Source organism: Solanum lycopersicum, chromosome 5, assembly GCF_036512215.1.
Source record: "Solanum lycopersicum chromosome 5, SLM_r2.1".
NCBI classification, from domain to species: domain Eukaryota; kingdom Viridiplantae; phylum Streptophyta; class Magnoliopsida; order Solanales; family Solanaceae; genus Solanum; species Solanum lycopersicum.
In genome coordinates, this window is record NC_090804.1 from 22,194,261 (window position 1) to 22,218,586 (window position 24,326).

The 24,326-nt window shown below is 36.6% G+C and overlaps 1 protein-coding gene across 1 annotated transcript; it reads left to right on the plus strand.

The window, feature by feature from the left end:
- Positions 1–1,847: 1,847 nt before the first annotated feature.
- On the plus strand, positions 1,848–24,060 carry LOC138348695 (uncharacterized). Its single transcript, XM_069298268.1, has 5 exons — positions 1,848–1,919; positions 22,512–22,870; positions 22,962–23,206; positions 23,569–23,778; positions 23,882–24,060. The coding sequence occupies exons 1-5, from the start codon at positions 1,848–1,850 to the stop codon at positions 24,058–24,060; spliced, it is 1,065 nt and encodes a 354-aa protein (XP_069154369.1).
- Positions 24,061–24,326: the final 266 nt, after the last annotated feature.

The window sequence follows — 24,326 nt, forward strand, 5'->3', positions numbered from 1 at the left end:
ACTCTAATGCATAAAGGGAATATGAAAGAAGTGAAGTATTTCCTAAATATTTCAACCTTTTAATTATAGATATAGCGCGCTTCACACCGATAACTAGGACTCTATAGATACGAATTCATAGACTCCCTAGGACTCTTGAATTTTGTGCTCTTATACCACATTTGTCATGGCCTGAGCCTACACCCTAGGCATGGTTGTCACTCAAAGGTCATTGCTGGCCTTGAGCGGACCCTTGTTTTGGCTTGCTTAACTCAGCTGAAGACAATACAATAACTATAATTATCAAGCTTAACTAAACTCATTAAGCATACTAACTGATAATGTTCTAAAGGTGTAAAACATTCATCTGGCTATAAGTGGCAACTCGAGTCTTAACAAAAAGAAAGAAATAGAAAGACAAAAGGACGAACATATAACTGTCTATTTATAAAGCCTTCTAAAACAAAGATGGATATTGGGACAGACCCCACAACATCCTAATAAATAAAATACTGTAAAAACAATAAAACGAGTCCTCCAGAATGCCAGGAGGCTCACCAACTGATTCAGGAGTGCTTTACTGGATCAATGGTGCACCGGATGACGATCCTCGTTACATGTGTCTACATCATGATACTATGCAGAGCAATTGGCATCAGTAAATTAAATGTACGAGTATGCAAATTGGAATGCTAAAACAACTTAATCTTGAAAAGAGTAAAAAGAAATACTTACCTTGACTCTGCTCAACTTATGAATAATGTAACTCAATAGTACGAAATCATTTCAATATAAATCTATTTAAAAGCAAGTGCAATATGAAGGAATGTTGTTTAAAAACATGTTGTAAATTCTAAAAGTATACAAGGATACAAATAACTCCGAGATGTATGTAAAAATACAAATAAACTGATGTATATATATATATATAAATAAATTTAACTTCTGTGGGAGTTTCTCTAATCGATAACTATTACTTAAGAGCTATAATGATGATACAACGATCTACCTCAAGCTGACAACGCATCTTATACCTGGCCAAAGGTATAAGACCTGAGCTGCCTAATGGATTCACTAGTCTACTATGAAAAGGGTTCATCTAAAATGTATGACCCTTTTCTACCCATGGTGGCTACATGGTTTATGGGGGATGTGAGTTGTCTGAACTTTTCCCCATATCAGTGCTCAAGACTACTCCTAAAATATACAGGATCTTATGTTATAAAAACATACTTATTCTGTGATTTGAGATTAGTGCTCAAAACTTAGCTCATGGGCTATCTTGGAAATCTCAGTTTCCCTACATGCTTTATTTAGAAAGTTATTAATCTTTTTTCAAAACTAGCCCGAAAGGTGTTTGAAAATCTTACTTTCACTTATTTTTAAATGTGAAAACATTTAGTGCTCATTTGGGAATACTTAGTCCCCATATACTGCTTTAAACAAATACTTCACTTTACTCTGAACTGAAACTTAAGTCTTAAAATGAAATTAAAACATTTTTGAAAGACTTATGAAACTTGAAATGAACTTCTTCTTATTATATTTACTCCTTACTCAAACTGATCTTTAAGTCTTAAATCAAGTTTAAAGTATTTGTAAAAGACTTCTTGAAAGGACTCTAGGAACTCTATATACTTGTCTCTAACTTTCCTTGAATTTGAAATTATGGATTCAAGGTTGTAAATCTGTGTTTCTGGATGATTTCTATATGATTAGAATTCATTTAAAGTCGTTAGAATCATTAGGAAGTGTTAAAACACTTTAGAAAGGCTTGGTCGGACTGAATTACGAATATTGGGCAAAAAATGCCGATTTAGGCGTGTTCAAGGTGCGCTGCGCCATCCCCCACTAACTGAGGCACCAAAATGGCGCATTGCAGGCGTGCCGCCCCAGGCCCTTTGACGGAGATGGGGCACGCCGGTCCTAGTGTTGCCCAGGTAACGCCTGACAAATTTCTCAACTAATTTTTCAATGCTAATCCCCCTAAACCTCCGTAGTTCGTTTCCCAAACCATTAGGATCATTAGTACCTTAAATACTCAATAGATCTAACTCGAAAAACAACCCAAAATTACGAATCAATTCAAATTAGGCATTCAACACCTCAATGAACAGGATTTAACCAATGCTCTTCAACAACTTCACCATTCTTTTTCAAGCAAGCTTAGTGTGTGGGTAAATTGACCAACACTAAAAGATCTCACATACTTTTATAGGGATCACCCCCGATGAAATCCACTCGCAAATCTTGATGTTCTTGACGAATTCTTGACTTTTCTCCTTTCCTTCTTCTTTTCTCTGTTCTCCAAGCCCTAAGCTTAGATTTGATTTTCCAAAACCGAATTAAGACTCTTTTTGTAATGACAGGAAGCACCCCCTAGACGTAACACGGCGTACTCGTCCTCTCGCAGGTCTTATACATGCACTTAGACATCTTTCATTGCATAAACATAAAATAGCAGAAAATTTGGAACTCTTCATACCATAACACAAGACTAAAATTCATCTCATTTAAAACCTTTCTAAAATAGAATGGAAGTATTAAGTCTCGATATAGCCATCTTACAACACAACTATAACACAATAGGGACCAACCCTTATAATACAAAAGCCTACAATCTAATACTTGAACTTAAAGAAAACTCTTGGCATAAAAGTCCTTGAATCTTTAAGGACACACCCAAACATGGGAATAATAATACAAGATCTTCATTCTAGGAAATGTCCATAAGCCGCCGCCGCCTACACTTTGTGTAAAAAGATGAAGAAGAATGGTGTTAGTACAAGAATGCACTAAGTATGATAACCATGCAAAAACATGCTTTAAAAGGGAAATTTGGTTGTAAAACATGCATCATTTATTTTTTATATAACTTCATGAACATTGATACAATAGGCACAATATAAGCCACATAAATCATCATAGACATGGAAGCCATTTATCAGAATTGAGATAATATTCAATACACACCACACATTACCTTTTTTTTTTATCTTTACTCTTTTCTTTAATCAACTCTTCAGTAATACTTAGTTCAATGTATTAACTTAAGGTCACCAAAGATGATCTTTCATATAAGATTCATCAATACAACCACATATATTCATAAAGTCATAAGCACATCATAGGAATAATTTTCACATAAGAACCATCACCTAAGACAACCACAAGTCACACTAGTGTAATGTGCATGTCACGACCCAAATCGGATCGCGACTGGCACCCACACTTACCCTCCTATGTGAGCGAACCAACCAATCTAAACCTTAACATTTCAATGTAATAACAACAGAAAGTAATGCGGAAGACTTAAACTCAGTAATAAAAACCAATTCAATAACTATCAATATTCAACATCTATTATTCCCAAAACCTGGAAGTCATCATCACAAGAACATCTACTTTAAACTACTAATTCTAAGAGTTTCTAAGAAGCTAAAAATACATAAGAAGCTAGTCCATGCCGGAAGTTCAAGGCATCAAGACATGAAGGAGAAGATCCAGTCCAAGCTAGAAGCGTTAGCTCACCCTGACGATCCGGTGTGACGAAGACTGGCTTGAGTTACTGTTGAGTCGAAGATGACGGCACGTTTGCTGCACTCCACAAATAACAAGAAGAAAAACATAAAAGTAGGGGTCAGTACAACCCACGGGTACTGAGTAGATATCATCGGTCAACTCAAAATAGAGAACAGTATATATCAAGTAATATCATAAATCAACTATAAAACTCAACATGTAGCAACAACAAGTACTATAATCATCAGTAATTACCATCAAGTTCATCCATGAGGGATCAAGCCTCAACACCATACTCATTTGGGAATTAAGTTTTATTAAATTGAGTATATTATCATCTTCCAAGATTCATTATCTTTCTTCCTCTTGTGTCGGTACGTGACACTCCGATCCCCTACTACTATGTGTCGGTACGTGACACTCCGATCCCCTAATTCTATGTGTCGGAACGTGACACTCCGATCCCCTACATGTGTCGGTACGTGACACTCCGATCCCCTACATGTGTCGGAACGTGACACTCCGATCCCCTACATGTATCGGAACGTGACACTCCGATCCCCTACATGTGTCGGTACGTGACACTCCGATCCACTAAGACTATGTGTCGGAACGTGACACTCCGATCCACTAATATCATTCTGTAAATCATCAAGCCTTCTCTATACCAAGGCATCATCAATCCCATTACTTTAATTCATCAAGCCTTCTTCTATACCAAGGCATCATCATTAATAATGTATATTAAAGTTTCTTTTCAAGATTTGGGATTCAATATTTTCATCATGCTTATCTTATCACAATCACATAATCATATTCATGCAAACATACCATTAAGCATATAGTAGGGTTTACAATACTACCAATACATATCATTCACTATTAAGAGTTTACTTATGAAAGCATGAAAACCATAACCTACCTCCACCGAAGATTCGTGATCAAGCAAGCAATTTCCCAAGCTTTGTGTTTTTCCTCTCGTTCGATCCTCTCTCTCGTTCAACTTTCCCTTTCTTTCTCTTGTTCTTTCTATTTTCTTTACTCAAACCCTCTTTCTTTTACCCTAATTAGTATATAATTAAGAATAAAAGATGGCAATAATACCCCACTAATTAACTTAGGGTTACCTCTTTTAACCCCCAAGAATTTGAGTTATTAATATAAACCCACGAACTTTATAATTAAGGCAAGAACAGTCAAAAACGTCCCTTAAAACTTAACCAGAAATCCGACTCCAACTGGGATTATGCAAACTGTGACGGGCCGTCGCGCCTGCGACGGTCCGTCCTGCAGGTCGTCGCAGAGTTCAGAGACCCAAATTTCCACCAAGGGTCTGTGACGGTCCGTCACACCTGTGACGGTCCGTCCTGCCATTCCGTCACAAAGTTCAGAGAGTCGATTTTTAGTACCCAATTTCAGATTTTCTAAGTGTTTTGAAACGAGACCCTGCGACGGTCCGTCGTGCCCATGACGGTCCGTCGTGGGGTTCGTCGCTTCTGCCAGTTTTTCCAGAATTGAAGTCTGTTGCTTAAAACGACTAAACAGGTCGTTACAATAGATACCAATTTACCCATCGTTCGTCCCCGAACGATCAAAAGAAGGAAAACAAGGGCGAAAAGGAGTACCTGAATCTGTAAACAGATGTGGATATTTTTCTCGCATATCCGCCTCCTTCTCCCAAGTGGCTTCTTCAACGGGTCGATTCTTCCATTGCACCTTGATGGATGCAATCTCTCTTGAACTCAACTTGCGAACTTCTCTATCTAAAATAGCAAAAGGCTCCTCCTCATAAGACAAGTTCTCATCAAGCAAAACTGAATCCCAAAGGATAATGTAGTTTCCATCCCCATGGTATCTTTTCAACATCTACACATGGAATACCGGATGCACTCCGGACAGCCCTGGAGGCAAGGCTAACTCATAAGCCACCTCCCCTACTCGCTTAAGTACTTCAAATGGTCCAATGTACCTTGGACTTAGTTTACCCCTTTTACCAAACCGCATCACCCCTTTCATGGGTGAAACTTTCAACAAGACTTGTTCACCCTCCATGAACTCTAAGTCTCTAACCTTTCCATCTGCATATTCTTTTTGTCTACCTTGCGCCGCTAGAAGCTTTTCTTGAATAGACTTCACTTTTTCCATCGAATCCCTCAAGAGATCAGTACCCCAAGGTCTAACCTCGAACGCATCAAACCAACCAATGGGAGACCTACATCTCCTACCATACAAGGCTTCAAATGGAGCCATATCAATGCTTGAGTGATAGCTATTATTGTATGAAAACTCCGCTAAGGGTAAGAAGCTATCCCAATGGCCACCAAACTCTATCACGCATGCACGAAGCATATCTTCCAACACTTGAATCGTTCGTTCAGACTGACCATCGGTCTGGGGATGGAACGCAGTACTAAGGTCCAACCTAGTACCCAATTCTGCATGCAATGTTTTCCAAAACTTAGAAGTAAACTGCGTACCTCTATCTGATATGATGGATAGTGGAACCCCATGCAATCGCACCACTTCCGAGATGTAAAGTTTGGCTAACTTCTCTGCATTGTAAGTCACCTTGACCGGAATGAAGTGAGCAGACTTAGTTAACCTATCAACAATTACCCAAATAGAATCATACTTACCCATTGTCTTCGGAAGACCAACCACAAAATCCATTGCAATTCTTTCCCACTTCCATTCCGGAATGGGCATTCTCTGAAGTGTTCCTCCGGGCCTTTGGTGTTCACACTTTACTTGTTGACAGTTTGGACACTTGGAAATAAATTCAACAATATCACGCTTCATTCTACTCCACCAAAAGTGTTGCTTTAGGTCACGATACATCTTGGTTGCACCCGGATGTATAGAATACCTTGAACTATGAGCCTCTGTCAGAATAGTGTTGATCAAATCATCGACGCGGGGTACACATACCCTTCCCTTGATTCTCAAAACACCTTCCTCATCGATTTGTGCTTCCTTAGCCTCTCCTCGCAATACTTTATCTTGAATTCTGCGCAGTTTCTCATCATCAGACTGTCTTCCCTTAATCTTGTCAAGAAAGGAAGATCTTGCCTCCACAGAAGCCAACAATCCTCCCTTCTCATTTTCTTCTAATCTCATCAAGTCATTAGCTAGAGTCTGAACCTCTCTAGCCAATGGGCGTCTAGAAGCTTGCAAGTGAGCTAGACTTCCCATGCTTCCCGCCTTTCTACTTAAAGCATCCGCTACAACATTCGCCTTCCCCGGATGATACAAGATAGTGATATCGTAGTCCATTAGTAACTCCATCCATCTCCTCTGTCTTAAGTTCAAATCTTTCTGAGTAAAGACATACTGTAGGCTACGATGATCCGTATAGATCTCACACTTAACCCCATATAAATAGTGTCTCCATTGCTTTAATGCAAACACTACCGCAGCCAATTCCAAATCATGAGTTGGATAGTTACGTTCATGCACTTTTAATTGTCTTGAAGCATAGGCAATCACACTCTTCTCTTGCATTAGTACTGCACCCAAACCAGAATAGGATGCATCACAATAAACAATGAAGTTCTTACCCTCTACTGGCAAGGTAAGGATAGGTGCGGTAGTCAACAAAGTCTTGAGCTTCTGAAAGCTTTCCTCACATTCCTCCGACCATACAAATGGGACATTCTGCTTAGTCAAGTTCGTCAATTGGGAAGCGATAGAAGAGAATCCCTTGACGAATCGGCGGTAGTAGCTAGCTAACCCAACAAAGCTCCTTATTTCTGACACATTAGTAGGTCTTACCCAATTCTTCACTGTCTCAATCTTAGAAGGATCCAACATCACTCCATCCTTAGAAACCACGTGTCCCAAGAAGGACACTGCATCTAGCCAAAACTCACACTTAGAGAACTTGGCATAAAGCTTTTTCTCCCTTAACATTTCCAATACCATTCTCAAATGCTCTTTATGTTCCTTCTTGCTCTTTGAGTATTCCAATATATCATCAATAAATACGATCACGAAGAGGTCCAAATATGGCTTAAAAATCCCGTTCATCAAGCTCATGAACGCAGTAGGGGCATTCGTAAGACCAAAAGACATCAGTACAAATTCGTAATGCCCATACCTCGTTCGAAAAGCAGTCTTTGGCACATTCGTTGCCCGTATTTTCAATTGATGATAAACGGATCTCAAGTCAATCTTAGAGAAGACACAAGCACCTTGTAACTGATCGAACAAGTCATCAATGCGGGGAAGAGGGTACTTGTTCTTTATGGTTACCTTATTCAGTTGTCTGTAGTCTATGCACATTCGAAAACTGCCATCCTTTTTCTTTACAAACAAAACCGGAGCACCCCAAGGAGATGCACTTGGTCTAATGAAGCCTTTGTTCAATAACTCTTGAAGTTGTGCTTTTAACTCTCTTAACTCCGCGGGAGCCATTCTATAAGGGGGTATAGAAATGGGGCGAGTACCGGGTTCAAGATCAATACAGAAGTCAATATCCCTATCCGGTGGCATACCAGGAAGATCTGCAGGGAACACATCCAGAAACTCACGAACTACTGAAACCGACTCAATTGAAGGTACTTGAGTAGTGTCATCCTTGAGATGTGCCAAGAAAGCTAAACACCCTTTACTAACCATTTTCTTAGCACGAAGAAAGGAGATGATACGCACCAGATTGGAAGTGTAGTCACCCTCCCACACTAACGGGTCTGTCCCAGGCTTGGCTAACGTCACCATTTTAGCATTACAATCCAAGATTGCAAATTGCGGAGAAAGCCAAGTCATACCCAGAATCACATCAAAATCATCCATTTCTAAGATAACCAAATCTACATAAGTGTTGCTCCCCACAAAGTTTACCAAACAAGACCTATATACCTTTTCAACTACCACAGACTCACCCACCGGAGTAGAGACACGAATAGGCATATCAAGAAATTCACAATGTAAATTTAGACCATTAGCAAATGAGGAAGATACATAAGAAAACGTGGATCCAGGATCAAACAATACAGAAGCCATGCAATCACAAACCAGAAGATTACCTGTGATGACAGCATCAGATGCCTCCGCTTCAGACCGCCCAGGGAAAGCGTAACAATGGGCCCTATCGTTCGTCTGTCCGTTGCCCCTACCATGTTGTGATGTAGTGGCCCCAGTTTGCCCATTACCTCTGCCGTTTTGGTGACCACCATTACCTCGACCACCACGTCCTCCAGAATAACGGCCTCTACCATGACCACCTCTACCTCTAGCTATTGGGGGTCTATAACTTTGTCTGGGACAATTTTTCCTAATATGTCCAATCTCCCCACATCCATAACACTCTCTGGAGTCAAGCATAGGCCCCTCGGAGAAGTGTTGACCGGTCTGAGGTGGTCCCCCAACTACAGTCTGTAGTGAAGACTGAATTGGTCGGACTGAGTAACTTCCCGAACCCTGTCCTTTAGTGTAAGAACCATTAAACTCACCTCCCTTTCAAAACCTTTTTGATGTCGATGTTGTGGTGAAGTCGTCTGGCTTCACTCCTTCCACTTCTATCACAAAGTCTACCACTTCTTGGAAGGATTTTGCCGTTGCCGCTACCTGTAAGGCCAAAATCCGCAATTCTGACCTCAACCCCTTCACAAACCGGCGAATCCGCTCTTGAGGACTGAAACAGAGTTGAGTGGCATATCTGGATAGTGCACGGAACTTAGCCTCATAAGCATTAACCGACATCCTACCTTGCTCTAGGCTCAGGAACTCATCCCTTTTCCTATCCCTCAAAGTCCGGGGGATATACTTCTCCATAAACAAACTAGAGAATGTGGCCCAAGTCATAGGTGGTGCCTCTATTGGTTGACACTCGATATGTGACCGCCACCACATTTTGGCGTTCCCTTGAAACTGATAAGTCACAAACTCCACACCAAACCGTTCTACTATACCCATCTTGTGTAGTAGCTCGTGACAGTCAACCAGAAAATCATAAGCATCCTCCGATTCAGCACCCTTGAAGACCAGAGGTTTCAATTTCAAGAACTTACTGAAAAGTTCATGTTGATCATTTGTCATTATAGGCCCAGTAGTCAGACGTGGAAATGTGACTATGTCCAATGGAACATCCATGCGGGGAGCCATAGTAGCCGCATGTTGTACTTCTGAAACCGGAGGTGTTGGCGCAGAAAACACTGGAGGTGCCTGGCCTTGATCAGATAACCCGCTAAGATAAGCCAGAACCTGATTGATCATCTCTGGGGTAGGTTGGGGTGGCATTTCCTCATTTTGCACTTGTTCAGTTTCCCCATCCTCCTCTTCTCTTATTACTTCCTCAGTCGGTGGAGGAGTCACTGCCCTAGTATCAGATGGGCTAGGTGTTCGTCCTCTTCCCCTAGAGGACGTCCTCCCACGACCTCTTCCACGGCCCCTCGCCGCTGTTCTTCCTCGAGCCGCAGCCCCAGTGGCTGGCTCAGTTATTTCTTGTCTAGCCGGTGTTGGTGTTGACGTAGTCGTTGCTCTAGTTCTAACCATCTGTGAAAGAGAGTGAAGATGGTCAGATACCAATTCGTATCGCCTAGATACCAATTGGACTCAAGTATTAGCACGAAAGGAAGAATGAAAGAGTGAAATTTTCCTAAAGTCTTATAGCCTCTCAAGGAAAAGTAAAGGCGTCCCCCTACCGTTCCTTAAGACTCTACTAGACCTGTTCTTGTGTGATGAGACCAACGAACCTAATGCTCTGATACCAAGTTTGTCACGACCCAAATCGGATCGCAACTGGCACCCACACTTACCCTCCTATGTGAGCGAACCAACCAATCTAAACCTTAACATTTCAATGTAATAACAACAGAAAGTAATGCGGAAGACTTAAACTCAGTAATAAAAACCAATTCAATAACTATCAATATTCAACATCTATTATTCCCAAAACCTGGAAGTCATCATCACAAGAACATCTACTTTAAACTACTAATTCTAAGAGTTTCTAAGAAGCTAAAAATACATAAGAAGCTAGTCCATGCCGGAAGTTCAAGGCATCAAGACATGAAGGAGAAGATCCAGTCAAAGCTAGAAGCGTTAGCTCACCCTGACGATCCGGTGTGACGAAGACTGGCTTGAGTTACTGTTGAGTCGAAGATGACGGCACGTTTGCTGCACTCCACAAATAACAAGAAGAAAAACATAAAAGTAGGGGTCAGTACAACCCACGGGTACTGAGTAGATATCATCGGTCAACTCAAAATAGAGAATAGTATATATCAAGTAATATCATAAATCAACTATAAAACTCAACATGTAGCAACAACAAGTACTATAATCATCAGTAATTACCATCAAGTTCATCCATGAGGGCTCAAGCCTCAACACCATACTCATTTGGGAATTAAGTTTTATTAAATTGAGTATATTATCATCTTCCAAGATTCATTATCTTTCTTCCTCTTGTGTCGGTACGTGACACTCCGATCCCCTACTACTATGTGTCGGTACGTGACACTCCGATCCCCTAATTCTATGTGTCGGAACGTGACACTCCGATCCCCTACATGTGTCGGTACGTGACACTCCGATCCCCTACATGTGTCGGAACGTGACACTCCGATCCCCTACATGTGTCGGAACGTGACACTCCGATCCCCTACATGTGTCGGTACGTGACACTCCGATCCACTAAGACTATGTGTCGGAACGTGACACTCCGATCCACTAATATCATTCTGTAAATCATCAAGCCTTCTCTATACCAAGGCATCATCAATCCCATTACTTTAATTCATCAAGCCTTCTTCAATACCAAGGCATCATCATTAATAATGTATATTAAAGTTTCTTTTCAAGATTTGGGATTCAATATTTTCATCATGCTTATCTTATCACAATCACATAATCATATTCATGCAAACATACCATTAAGCATATAGTAGGGTTTACAATACTACCAATACATATCATTCACTATTAAGAGTTTACTTATGAAAGCATGAAAACCATAACCTACATCCACCGAAGATTCGTGATCAAGCAAGCAATTTCCCAAGCTTTGTGTTTTTCCTCTCGTTCGATCCTCTCTCTCGTTCAACTTTCCCTCTCTTTCTCTTGTTCTTTCTATTTTCTTTACTCAAAACCTCTTTCTTTTACCCTAATTAGTATATAATTAAGAATAAAAGATGGCAATAATACCCCACTAATTAACTTAGGGTTACCTCTTTTAACCCCCAAGAATTTGAGTTATTAATATAAACCCACGAACTTTATAATTAAGGCAAGAACAGTCAAAAACGTCCCTTAAAACTTAACCAGAAATCCGACTCCAACTGGGATTATGCAAACTGTGACGGGCCGTCGCGCCTGCGACGGTCCGTCCTGCAGGTAGTCGCAGAGTTCAGAGACCCAAATTTCCACCAAGGGTCTGTGACGGTCCGTCACACCTGTGACGGTCCGTCACACCTGTGACGGTCCGTCCTGCCATTCCGTCACAAAGTTCAGAGAGTCGATTTTTAGTACCCAATTTCAGATTTTCTAAGTGTTTTGAAACAAGACCCTGCGACGGTCCGTCGTGCCCATGACGGTCCGTCGTGGGGTTCGTTGCTTCTGCCAGTTTTTCCAGAATTGAAGTCTGTTGCTCAAAACGACTAAACAGGTCGTTACAGTGCAAGTACCATCCTATAATACTACTCACACCAATTGATCCTAGAAGCCACACTAGACTAGGCATCATTTTCAACAAGTCACAACATGTTCATTTATCATTACACATAAGACCAGCATACTTCATTAATGTTCACATAAGAAATCATTCATTAGTTACCTTTTAGTCATAAACCACTTAGTTCATACCATAGGCAAACCACCCTCACAACCCCTTCACAAGCTTACTTGTAAATGTACACATGGAGTCTCATTCCTCCAAATATACTAAGCAAACCCATTAAGAAGTCATAAACTTAATCCACATGCATAATCATACTTCATATGTTAACATAAGCAAATTCAACCTTAACATGCACTCATACTAACCATACATAAACATAAGTCTATCTTTCATAAGAGGCTCTAATCATATCCTCTTTTATATCCCACTTGTGGAATGCACGAGTAGGGTCCATAGTCCTACCTATATTAAGTAAACTTCTCAAGGAGTTATGAGTAGAGTTTATATTCTTATCTTAGTTCATTTCTTAACTTTCGGGAGACATAGTAATAGCCAACATAGACCATGTGAGTTACATGGAATCCGGTGTTCTACTCCCATACCAAAAAGAGAGGGTACTACTTGCCAAGGTAGGACATTCATACATATTAGCTATCTAGTGAATCCACTAAGCTAAGACCTGCGGCTATACGTAGTTATGGAACAAGAAGATTGCTACTAGAAGCCTTGACTTGCTAGACATGGAGGTTTCTATCTCATGAGAAAACATCTATGTTGGGAAGCCGGACTTACTAAACGTGAATGTTCTATAGTGGGAAGGCGGACTTGCCAGACGCAAAGCCCCCACTCTTATTTTTCATGTTATGTCGGTGCTAAGCTCAAACTCCCTTTTAAAACATCTTAAGCCTTACTTAACATTAGTTCATAAAGTAGTCTTTAGGGACTTAATTCTCTCACACATCATATAGCTAAAAGGTTGCTAAGATGAGAATGACCTTTCAACATAGAACCTACATTATGTGAGAATGTCCTTTCACATAATCATATCATATCCATAACATAGTCTACTTTAGAGTACAATTGAGGAAATCTTTCAAGAGGCTCACTTTCACTAGATTATCATAAACCTTATTAATTCATACATTCATGTGTATGTATACATATGTGAGAAAGTCTTTCACATAAATACTTTTAGACAACACATGTTCATTCTTCACTAGTCATATAATTTTCATACATAAGAAGATATAAAGGTGCAAATGAGAATTATCCTTTCAATCAGCACTCTATATATATCATACTTATATCTATGCACGGGGGGAGGGGGGGTGTACATATAGGTCCTCATAATGACATAATAGCAACAACATTGATATTGAGAAAACCACCTTTGGAAGGATCACAACACCTTTACAATACCCTCAAGTCATGAACAACTCACACATAGAGTTTTAAGGATTATAGACCACACACCCATATTTCATCATACGAGACAAAAGCACATTCAACATTTGAATAGATAATCCTAAATGCATAAGATCACATATTAATATAGGGATCATATAGGTAGGGGTCATTCCACAATAGTACTTAACATAATCAATCATGTATACCACACTTTATCCTTAATATTCTCATACACATTATACTTCACATTATTAATACACCTTAATCGTTATAGTAACATGTAGTTTTACATACATAACATTCATGGCACACCTTCATACTCATGTTAATCATAATAAGACTTCACTTTACATCTATTCCCCTCATAGCAATGATCACAACATGTATATATATACAAGAAGTAAACAACACCATCATCAGTGGACCAAACAATCCTACATCAATTCAAATACTATAGACTAGAAGTTAGGTCACTTACCAATTTATCCAAGTGATGATCAACATATACCAATCCTCCACAATTATAATCATTAGATATAGATAACAATCGAATCTAACAATATAATTCAATTCGAGTACAATTCATTAATATAAAATCATATTCACAAAGACCCACATCGTAGGCCCATTTCGAGAATTAGGAGGATCATGGGTTCTTAAATAAATTACATAATAAATCATCATAAAAACAATAATTTATCATTTATTCATCAGTAGAATGACTTAGAAAATTGTTTGACAAGGAAACCATGCTTAGATTGAAAATTTGGAAATTTGATCATAGAAACTCTTTGGAAAATCATTGATAGAACTCCTTGAATGAAAGGTTATCTAAGGATCAAGTTTTATCATACCTTATTGATTGAAGACCCATAAAAATTGGAGAATAAATCGTTAGAATACCCATCTTCTAGCTTGAGCTTGAGCTTCACCTCCAATGGAGTTTTGAGAGAATATTTTTGGAGGGAAGGGTTTAGTTTTGAAGAATGAATTCCAATTTGGGTTTACTATGTTTTAACCCACTTGAAATACCCTAAAATAAGTAGAATAACCATTTATAATAAATCCCCTAAAGAAACAGAACACCCCTACACTTTTTTGGACTTTAGAAATGTCCAACATGACTTTTACGCGACGAGACCAAAACTAGGACATAACTGCGCGTTGCGGAGGCATCTCCCATATTTATTTTTTGAAAGAATTTTAAGGTAGAATGGTTCGTGTTGAGCCCGGGATGCGAGGAAATTTTTGCCAACGTTTTGGATCCTCCTCAAGGAACCGTAGGGTGGTCCTTGGGGAGTCGTACCCAAAATTTTTGACCCTAAACATGATCATTAATACAATAGGGTCGAGTCCAAATGACACACCAAAACAAGGAAAACATAGTAGAACACACGAGCACACAAGAGACTAGTTTCCCGACGTCTTGGTCGTCCTTTGACGTTTCACTTCAAACCTGTTCAAATCAACTATTGCAAGTTGTTTATCACCTTATTTACAAGTTATTAACTCTTACAACTCATGTGAGTCTCTACTTTATCCTAGTTTGTTTTGAGGGTGTTTCATGTTTTTACCCCAATAAACTCGTAAAAATGAAATAGGAAGCTAGTTGGTGAAAAGACTAGTTTGCCCTTCTTTAAATTCGGATTTGGACTTACCTCACTTCAACATCCCAACTTCTGATAGGCATATCTTACTCATATGTTATTGAAAATGCGCAAACGCGGCGGCGTTGGAAAGATCTCTCCAAGGGCTTTCCAACCATATCAAGAACTACCTCTAACTCATCCTGAGCTAGAAGTTATGCCCGTTTGAAAATAAATGAAATTCACTTTCTTAACTTAGACAATTTTTCAGATTTTTCTTTTTCTTTCCAAAGATGAATATTTTTTTAGTTTCTTAGCGTATTCTTAGACTTCTCAAATTGTGAGATGCTACAAAATCACACTAAGCAAAATAAGGGTAGGAAGCACCTAAAAAGCCCCAACCTAGAACCTAACATACATTCAAAATAACTCAGCATATACACTTAAATAGTACTTTACAAAGAGTTAGTACCTTGGTCTTAAATTTCTCAAGAAGGAAAGAGATGTGGGTATCTTTTATTCATGTCCTCATCAGCCTCCAATTAGCTTCCTCAACAAATTGATTCTCTACAAGACCTTCAGTGATGCAACCTCCTTGGTTCTCAACTTGCGAACTTTACAATCAAGAATCTAAATTGGCGTCTCCAAATAAGATGAATTGTCTTGATACCAATATTCTTGGCAGGCACAATAAGTGAAGGATCACTCGTACACTTCTTTAGCATAGAAATATGGAATACTGGATGGACTGTTTCTAACTCTGATGGTATCTCCGACTCATAATCTACATTGCCAACTCTCTTGGATATTCAATAAGAACTAATATATCGGGAACTGAGTTTTCCTTTCGTACCAAATCTCATAACACCCTTCATGGGTGAAACCTTCAAGTAGACTCAATAATCAATTTCAAATTCGAATCTATCCTTCTAACATTGGTATAGGATTTTTTATGACTCTGTGTTGTTTTCAGCCTTTCTCGAATAATCTTCACTTTCTCAAATTGCTTGATGAACCAAGTCTGGTCTTATCAACTCAGCCTCACTAACCTCAAACCAACCAATAGACGATTGACATCTTCTCCCATAAAGAGCCTCATAAGGATCCATTTGGATACTTGAGGGATATCTATTATTGTAAGCAAACTCTTTAAGAGGCAAGTGGTCATCCCTATTACCTTTGAAGTCTATGACACATGCCCTCAACATATCTAGGGTTTGGGTTGTGCGCTCTACTTGACAAGTCTGAGAATGACAAACAGTACTCATATTTACCTTTGAATCCAAACCTTTTTGGTAAAGACTTCAAAAATTGAGCAGTGAATTGTGCACCTCTATCTAAAATGATAAACACATAAACTCCATAAAGTTGTAATGTTCTTGAATGTACAATCTATAATAATCTTGTGTTGAATTGGTAGTCTTTACCGGCAAAATATGGGCTGATTTAGTTATTTGATCTACAATTTCCCAAATTGAGTTTAGTAAAATCTGAAGAATTTAGCATCAGATGAGGATTCATTTAGTTCCATCAGTTTTGAAAGAGATATTTTTGTCTCATAGGATGGTTGGTTTGGATTTTGAGGTTGTTTTGAGTTTGTGCAGTTAGGCCTTTCAGCTTTGATGTTTTGGCCAATGTTTGACTTCGGTCAACATTTTTTTGAACACACTCAAATGAAAATTTCATTAGCGTGATTACATCTTAAGGACCAAATTAGGTCTACAATGACCTTTGGTTTGGATCCAATGTGTTTGAGATGAGTAAATGTCCAAATTTAGGTAATGTTCCCAAATTATTACTCCTCCTGAAGCCCTTTTTTTGGCAAATATTTTGTGCCTAAAACCTCAACAAATCTGCCCAACACATTTTAACTCATACAACATTACATTCAAAATACAACAACTCAACACCAGCATAACAGCCACATACAACAATACAACGATGATACACACGCATACACTATACACATGACCCCGTACTCTTCTTCCTCACCTAGCGAACACGACCCAAACCCAGCAAACCCAACTCGCATAGACTTGTCTCTCTTGTCTCTACCTTATCCTCTCAGTACAAGAACCTTATCGGATCATCCAAATGTTTTCATCATGTACCTCAACAAAATCAAAGGGCATCTATTCTCAATCTGTTGAGAATCATTCAATATTGGTCCAATTTACAAGTCGCTTAGCCTTATTGTTACGACCCAAAGTACACCCTAGACGTTACATAACGTAACAAATCCCGAGAAGTCCTACACATGACACTTGACATATATATGATACAACATAATGAAACAGTTTGCCATAAAAGTGTAAGTCTACACATGGTCTTGACAAGATAATCTGATACATCAAAAAAAGTGGTTGAGACGTAACACGTACACCACGTAGAATGTATGAAAACTAAAACATAAGAAATCAAAGTAAAGGTGACATAGTCCTCGGAACATGAGGACTCACCAAGTCTTCAGCCATTAAGAATTCGATCACTAGCCACGAGCGGGGGGAGGAGAAGCGTCAGATTCTACATAATGAGACAATGTAGGCTCAATTATGCATTAGTTCATGAAATGTACTAAGTATGAAGTATATGCATAAGAATGTAAAACATTATAATAAGAGGACATACAGAAAAACATGATATGCATAACCATGATAAAATATGCATAACCTTCAAAAAATAATCATAACTCATGAACTTGGTCAATCCATCTTAAACCATAACGAAAGCTTCATAAAACTTTCAAGTGATTTTAGTTCATTTTGTGGGATATAAACTTTAACCGACATTAGACCATGCAAGAATAACATGAAATTTGATGTAACTCCCACACCGAGAAGGAAGAGTCTACTTTCCATGTATAACTCCATATCATTTATTCATATGTTATTTGTTGATCTACTAGCAAGATCATTTAAGATAGTCATACGGGTGCACATAGTTTGAAGCTAGAGGTTGCTACTAGAGACTACTTTATTTGCTTTCACCTTAAAATTGTCTCGGTGCTAAGTTAAATCCCAATAAAATAGACAAAGTCAATTATCAAAACGTAAAATCATACATGGAGAAGCACAATTAAGTTACTAGTTCAAGATTAAATCATCATAGAGTAGCTCTTTATCTCATGAATAATGCATGTGGGAGAAAACCTTCACCAATCATGATCTCTTAATAGGAGATAATCTTTCAGAATTTCATTGATACTTGTCATGAATCAACCTTTAGATCATAAAATATTTTTTATAAATCATGCATAACTTTTCATAAATTATCATTCATAAGTTCATAATTTTCTTCATAAAATCATATCTTCATAAATTCATAATAAAAAATAATGAATGATGCATGGGTTTGTATAGAATCAATTGAAAAACATGTAATTAAATCAACACATGCATAGGAAGATTAAAATTGAACAATAAACTCAAAACCAAACAAGACCCATGGAGATCGCATGAACCCTAATGAAAATTAGGTGAAACTGAAGTGGGAAGATAAGATCTTTTCGGACCCAATAGATGAACGAAATCCATTGACGAATTCACACATACCTTGAAGTTTAAATCCCAAAAGCAATGGAAGCAAAAAGAGACTTGAAGTATGAACCCTAGTTTCTTCCTTGAAGCTTGAGAGAATTTGGAGGAGATGAACTTGGATGAGATTTGAGAATTTGAGAGAATGAGATAGTTACAGGTCTTTAATTTAGGATAAAAAAACAAATTGGAATAGACCCTAATACCCTTAAGAATTATAACTGTTGGATTGTTTCTACTGTTTGTCTGTACTAGTCAATTGTAGAACCAACTTTAGAAATCATTGATTTATCTTTTCCATGAAACCAATTTACGACTCATCGTTCATCCTATTGTCCATAGACCCTATCCATCGAACCCAAGTTCAAGTCCAAAATTTTAATAAGTGTGGAACCTTTCAACGAGATCCCTCTACGATCCGTAGAACCAACCACGACCCCGTCAAATCCTTTCGTAGATCTGAGGTTCAAAATCAAATCTCTGAATCCTTTCTATGAAGATCATCTACGACTCGTCAAAATTCTTACTGTCAAGTCATAGGTCAAACTTCAAAAATTTAAAATTCCAAAAACTCAACTTGTGTCGTGTGAATTCTTCCATGTGGCTCGTAGGACTTCCTATGATCAGTAGGTCAGTCCTGTGGACCATTGCCTTAGTGGAAAATTGTACTTTTCCTTTTGATAACTTTACTTTTCAATTTCTGAGATGTTACTCTTATCTCTAAAAGAGTTTGAATTCCTAATTCGAACTCCCCAAATCTTTTAAGTTCACTCACTTGTTATTCCCCCTAAAACGACCTAATTTTCCCCTATAAATGCTCTTGCTTGGTCACTGTTGAGGAGGGGAATTTTTGTACTCCCTCCGTCCCATTTTATGTGGCATCATTCGACCCAACACGGAGTTTAAGAAATAAATGAAGACTTTGAATTGTTTATCAAATTGTCCTTCAAAAGTGGACTCACTTTTCTCTCTCCTCATAAATGTATTAAATTACTATTTAAAATTAAGTGGGACCAACAAGGATAAAAGAGGAATTGTACCTTTAAATACTTACCATATAAGGAAATGTGACATTTTTTTTGGGATTGACAAAAAAGAAAATGGTGCCACATACAATGGGACGGAGGGAGTATTATTTAGCTAATATAGTACACCCCCCCCCCCCCCCCCCAAGTTCATGAATTTGTTTATTTAGTTGGTTAAAGTGCGTAATATATCTTCCAAACGTGTGATTTAAAACTCTTTATTAAAATGGTGTTTCTTGACATTTTATTTCTATTATGTCCAATATAGTGTTTTCATGGTTTACGTTCTCTCCATAGTAAATGGATTGTTCCTTGTTTGAATATGTATTGTGATTTCAACTCATGTATGAAAAATCATGCCACATGCTTTTAAAAATATGAAAATTTGATAGTTAAGACATATTTGTTTCTTTTCCATGTTAGAGATATTGTTTGGTGTATGTTAATTGACCTATTCAATTCAAAGTAATGTTTGTAATGATATGGTTAAAATTTATTAAATAATTGATACCTTCTGTGCAAGCTATGGATTAATTGCTTTCAAATATATGTGTTTGTGTGAATAATCTAAGCTTACTGTCTCACTTTTGTTTAATCATCCAAAGAGTCATATATGCTAATCCCTTCCTCTTTTTTATGCAGGAATTTGGTCTCGAGAGTCCAGAATTGAGTTGTATACATCACTATAGATATAATATATAGTACTCCATTCGTTTCAAAAAGAATTATCTAATTTGACTTAGAACGGAGTTTAAGAAAAGAAAGAAGGTCTTTTAATTTTGTGGTTTTAAATTAAAGCTATGTCAAATGTACAAAAATGTTCTTTAATCTTGTGACCTAAAACATGTCACGTGAAAAGTTAAAGTTAAATTTGCTTAAAAAAAGTTATTTTTTTATACAGACTAAAAAAATTAGATCATTTTTTAAAAAAGAAGAGAGTAATATACATGTAAACTATTGTATACACAGGGCCAAACCCATGATGATCAGTAATTGAAAGCCCATTGAATGTTTTTTAACGAGTGAAAATTAGGTATATAGCATATTTTATAATAATATTCTCAATCTATAGCATTACAGTTTGTCTTTCAATGTATAATATTTAATATAGCAAGTTATAGCATATTATTAAAAATAAAACTTAAACTTTAAATAAATTAAAATAATTAATAAAAAAGGGACCAATTTTGAAATGGAAAATAGCATTTTTTTTTTATTTAAATAAAATACATTTAATAGAAAGATAACTGATTAGCACCTTTTAAGGAAATTTTAAAAAAAAATGATTATATCTAGTTATTTTAAAACACTCAATTTAGTTGAAAATCAAATTAAGTTGTGATTTATTTTCTTAAAACACTCTAACAAATTGATATCATTGTAAAATCTATTTTTTTTTTCTCGCGTTTCTCTCAATTTTTTTCAACAGATTTGATTTCATTTTTTTGTATTGATTGAATATATTTTGTTGTTGAGAAAACGTGATTTGTTGTGATGGACAATATTTTTTATCAACAATTAAACATGGTGGAAGGTGGAACTCATCAGGTTGGTATTTGTTACATTTTGTTGGTTTGTGTTCATTTGTTTTAATCAATATATATAATATTGCTTGTTTTGTATGAAACATTATTTTAGTATAAATCATATTTCAAAAAAAGCATGTAACTTTATAGATGTTTAATTTATAATAAAATTGAAGATTCTGATTTGTTATGTTATTTTTGTGTGTGACATGATGTTTTTCTAAAATAATTGTGTATGAATTGTATGTAAATTATGTATCATGTTAGTATCTAGTATATTTTGAATATATGTTACTGTTCGATAAACAAAGGTAAATTCTGTATGAAATGTTTTCAATATGTGTATGAAATTTATATTTTTTTTTGTAGATATTTTGTTTGTGAATGAATTATGTATTATGTTAGTATTTAGTATATTTTGAATATATGTTACTATTTGGTAAATGAAGTTAAATTTTATATGAAATGTTTTCAATATGTGTATGAAATTTGTATTTATTTTTTGTAGATATTCTGTTTGTGAAAATAATGTATATATGTCATGTGATGATGAAATGCATATTAATTGTGTATGAATTTATGATTTTATGTGTATGAGCTATCTTTTCAAAGTAATGTCGGTATGATATAGTTTTTTGAAAGGTATAATAAGTGTGTAGGAATGGTGTATAAAATATTTTGCAATTAATATATATTATGTTGTACTAATTTTTATTTCAATGTTGTGAAATAGGTAAATATGTTGATTTTCAGATGGAGGGCATCATATATGATACGTCTACTCTGTATAGTGATCTAATTAGTACGATAATATCGCAAATTAATATATATGTTACCAGTGGCGGACCCAAGATTTTTCGTTCAAGAGGTTCGAAATGTCTTTCGGAATGGGCCTTTTGAAGTTTTTTGAGTTTAAAATCACACTTTTGGCACGTTTTTATAATAAAAATGCTTGTAAAGCAAAACTGATTTTTTAAACAAAAATAAACTGAAACTATAAAGAAAAATAAATAAATGTTGTTGCAGGAATTCGAACCTAGGGTGTGCAGCTTAATATTCAAGGATCTTACCATTGAGCCTTCTATTTTTATTTGTTATTGAGGAGGTTCAAAATATATGCATCTACAAAAATATAAAAAATTTACCTTATATATATCATGTATTATTTTACCGAGGGTGTTCAGGTGAACACAATGGACCCAACGTGGATCCACCCCTGAATGTTAATATAAGTGCTATTGAGATAAAATATATTGTTAGCGATATGTGTCCACCTATTAGTATTCACAATGATGTTGGGATAAACGTTTTTCCAGATCAAAAGAGAATATTTAGATTTCTTTACAAAATATCCATTGTGCATCTCTTTGAAAGATTGTGAGATATATAATCAAGATTCTGGAGTTATTACTGATATAATACATTCTGAAGTTAGTTTAACACAAACTAGCATTGATTTATACTCTAACAATTTTATCCGTTTGATCGGAGTGAATTTAGACGAATATGTCGATGAGAATAGTGAAGGAGATAATGACGTAGTAAGTGACCATTCCAACCTATTTGTAGCTGAGAATCAGATTTACAATAATAGGGAAACACTTGAGGAGGTGATTAGGCATGTTGGACTTGTCGAAAAATTCAATTTTCGTGTAGTGCTTTCTAATGCATCTTAGTAAGTACACGTCATTCTTTTAATTTATGTTTTTTATTTGATTTATTTTGCTTTATAAAATTTAAATGTATATTTATTATTTGTTAAACAGTTATCACATGATTTGTCTTTCTGAGAGTTGTTCTTGGATGATGAGAGCATCTAGTTTGAATAAATCAAGTTTATTCAAAGTTAGGAAGTACAATGTTGAACACACTTGTTCTGTTAGAGATAGAGTGTATGCAAGACGTCAGGGGATAACTGACGTTGTAGCTGTCTTAATAATGGATAAGTATATTCATCCATCTACCGTATACATTCCAAAGGATATAGCTGATGATATGTTGAAATTGCATGGTGTTTTGCTAACATACATACAGGCGTGGAGAGCTAGAGAAAAAGCAATAAGATTGGTGTGTGGAGATCCGGCCAAATCATATGTCAAACTATCAGGAAATTCCAAAGTAAATTATGAATTAGAAATTTTTTTAATTGTGAAAGTGAAAAAAATTACCATACAGTTTGTTTTCAAACTGAAATAAAATTTTCTGTGTAGTAACTTTTATGTATGAATTTTGTATCATTTATGTGTGTATCTATATTTAAATAGGTATTAAAGCATGTATCTTTTTTGTATCAATTAAGTGTTCTTTATGTATCCATTCAGTAATGTATATGATGTTTTGAACTATCGTATTTTATAATTGAAAAAATTTCAGGTTATCTATACATATTGGAGCAAACATATCCGGGATCGATTTTGAAAATAGAAAGGAAGGAATGTGATAAATTTCTATACGCATTTGTTGCATTAGAAGCTTGTATTAGAGGCTGGGAGTATTGTAGGCCAATTGTAGTTGTTGATGGGGCCGGATTAAAATGTTCATATGGTGGTACAATGTTCACTGCCAGCACCATGGATCCGGGAGGTAATTTTTTATCCCTTGTACTTTTACACTTACACAATAAAAAATTATATGATATTACGTATGTTTTCAATTCGTGTGATATTTTTTTCAAAAAATAAATCAGGTCATACACTTCTGTTGGCGTATGCGATAGTGAATTCTAAAAACGACGCTTCATGGACCTGGTTCTTTGAACAGTTTAAGAAAGCGTATGGAGTTAGAAAAAACATGTGTTTTATGTCAGATCGAAATGAGAGCATATGGAAGGGGACTACTACTGTATATCCTGAATGTGAACATTAAGCCTGCATATGGGAACCATCAGTTAATGTGTTGAGAATTTCAATAAAAATACTGAAGATTTGAAGATTTTATTTTTTACACTACCAAATGCTTATATAAAACAACAGTTTGAGACGATTATAAAAAGAATAGACCAGATAGATCCGCGAATAAGACCTTACTTATTTGATATTGGTTATAGCTAATGGTCAAGAGTTTATTCGAATTGTAAGCGCACATGGACCATGACTTCAAACATCGCTGAGTCGTTGACAGGTTGACAAGGA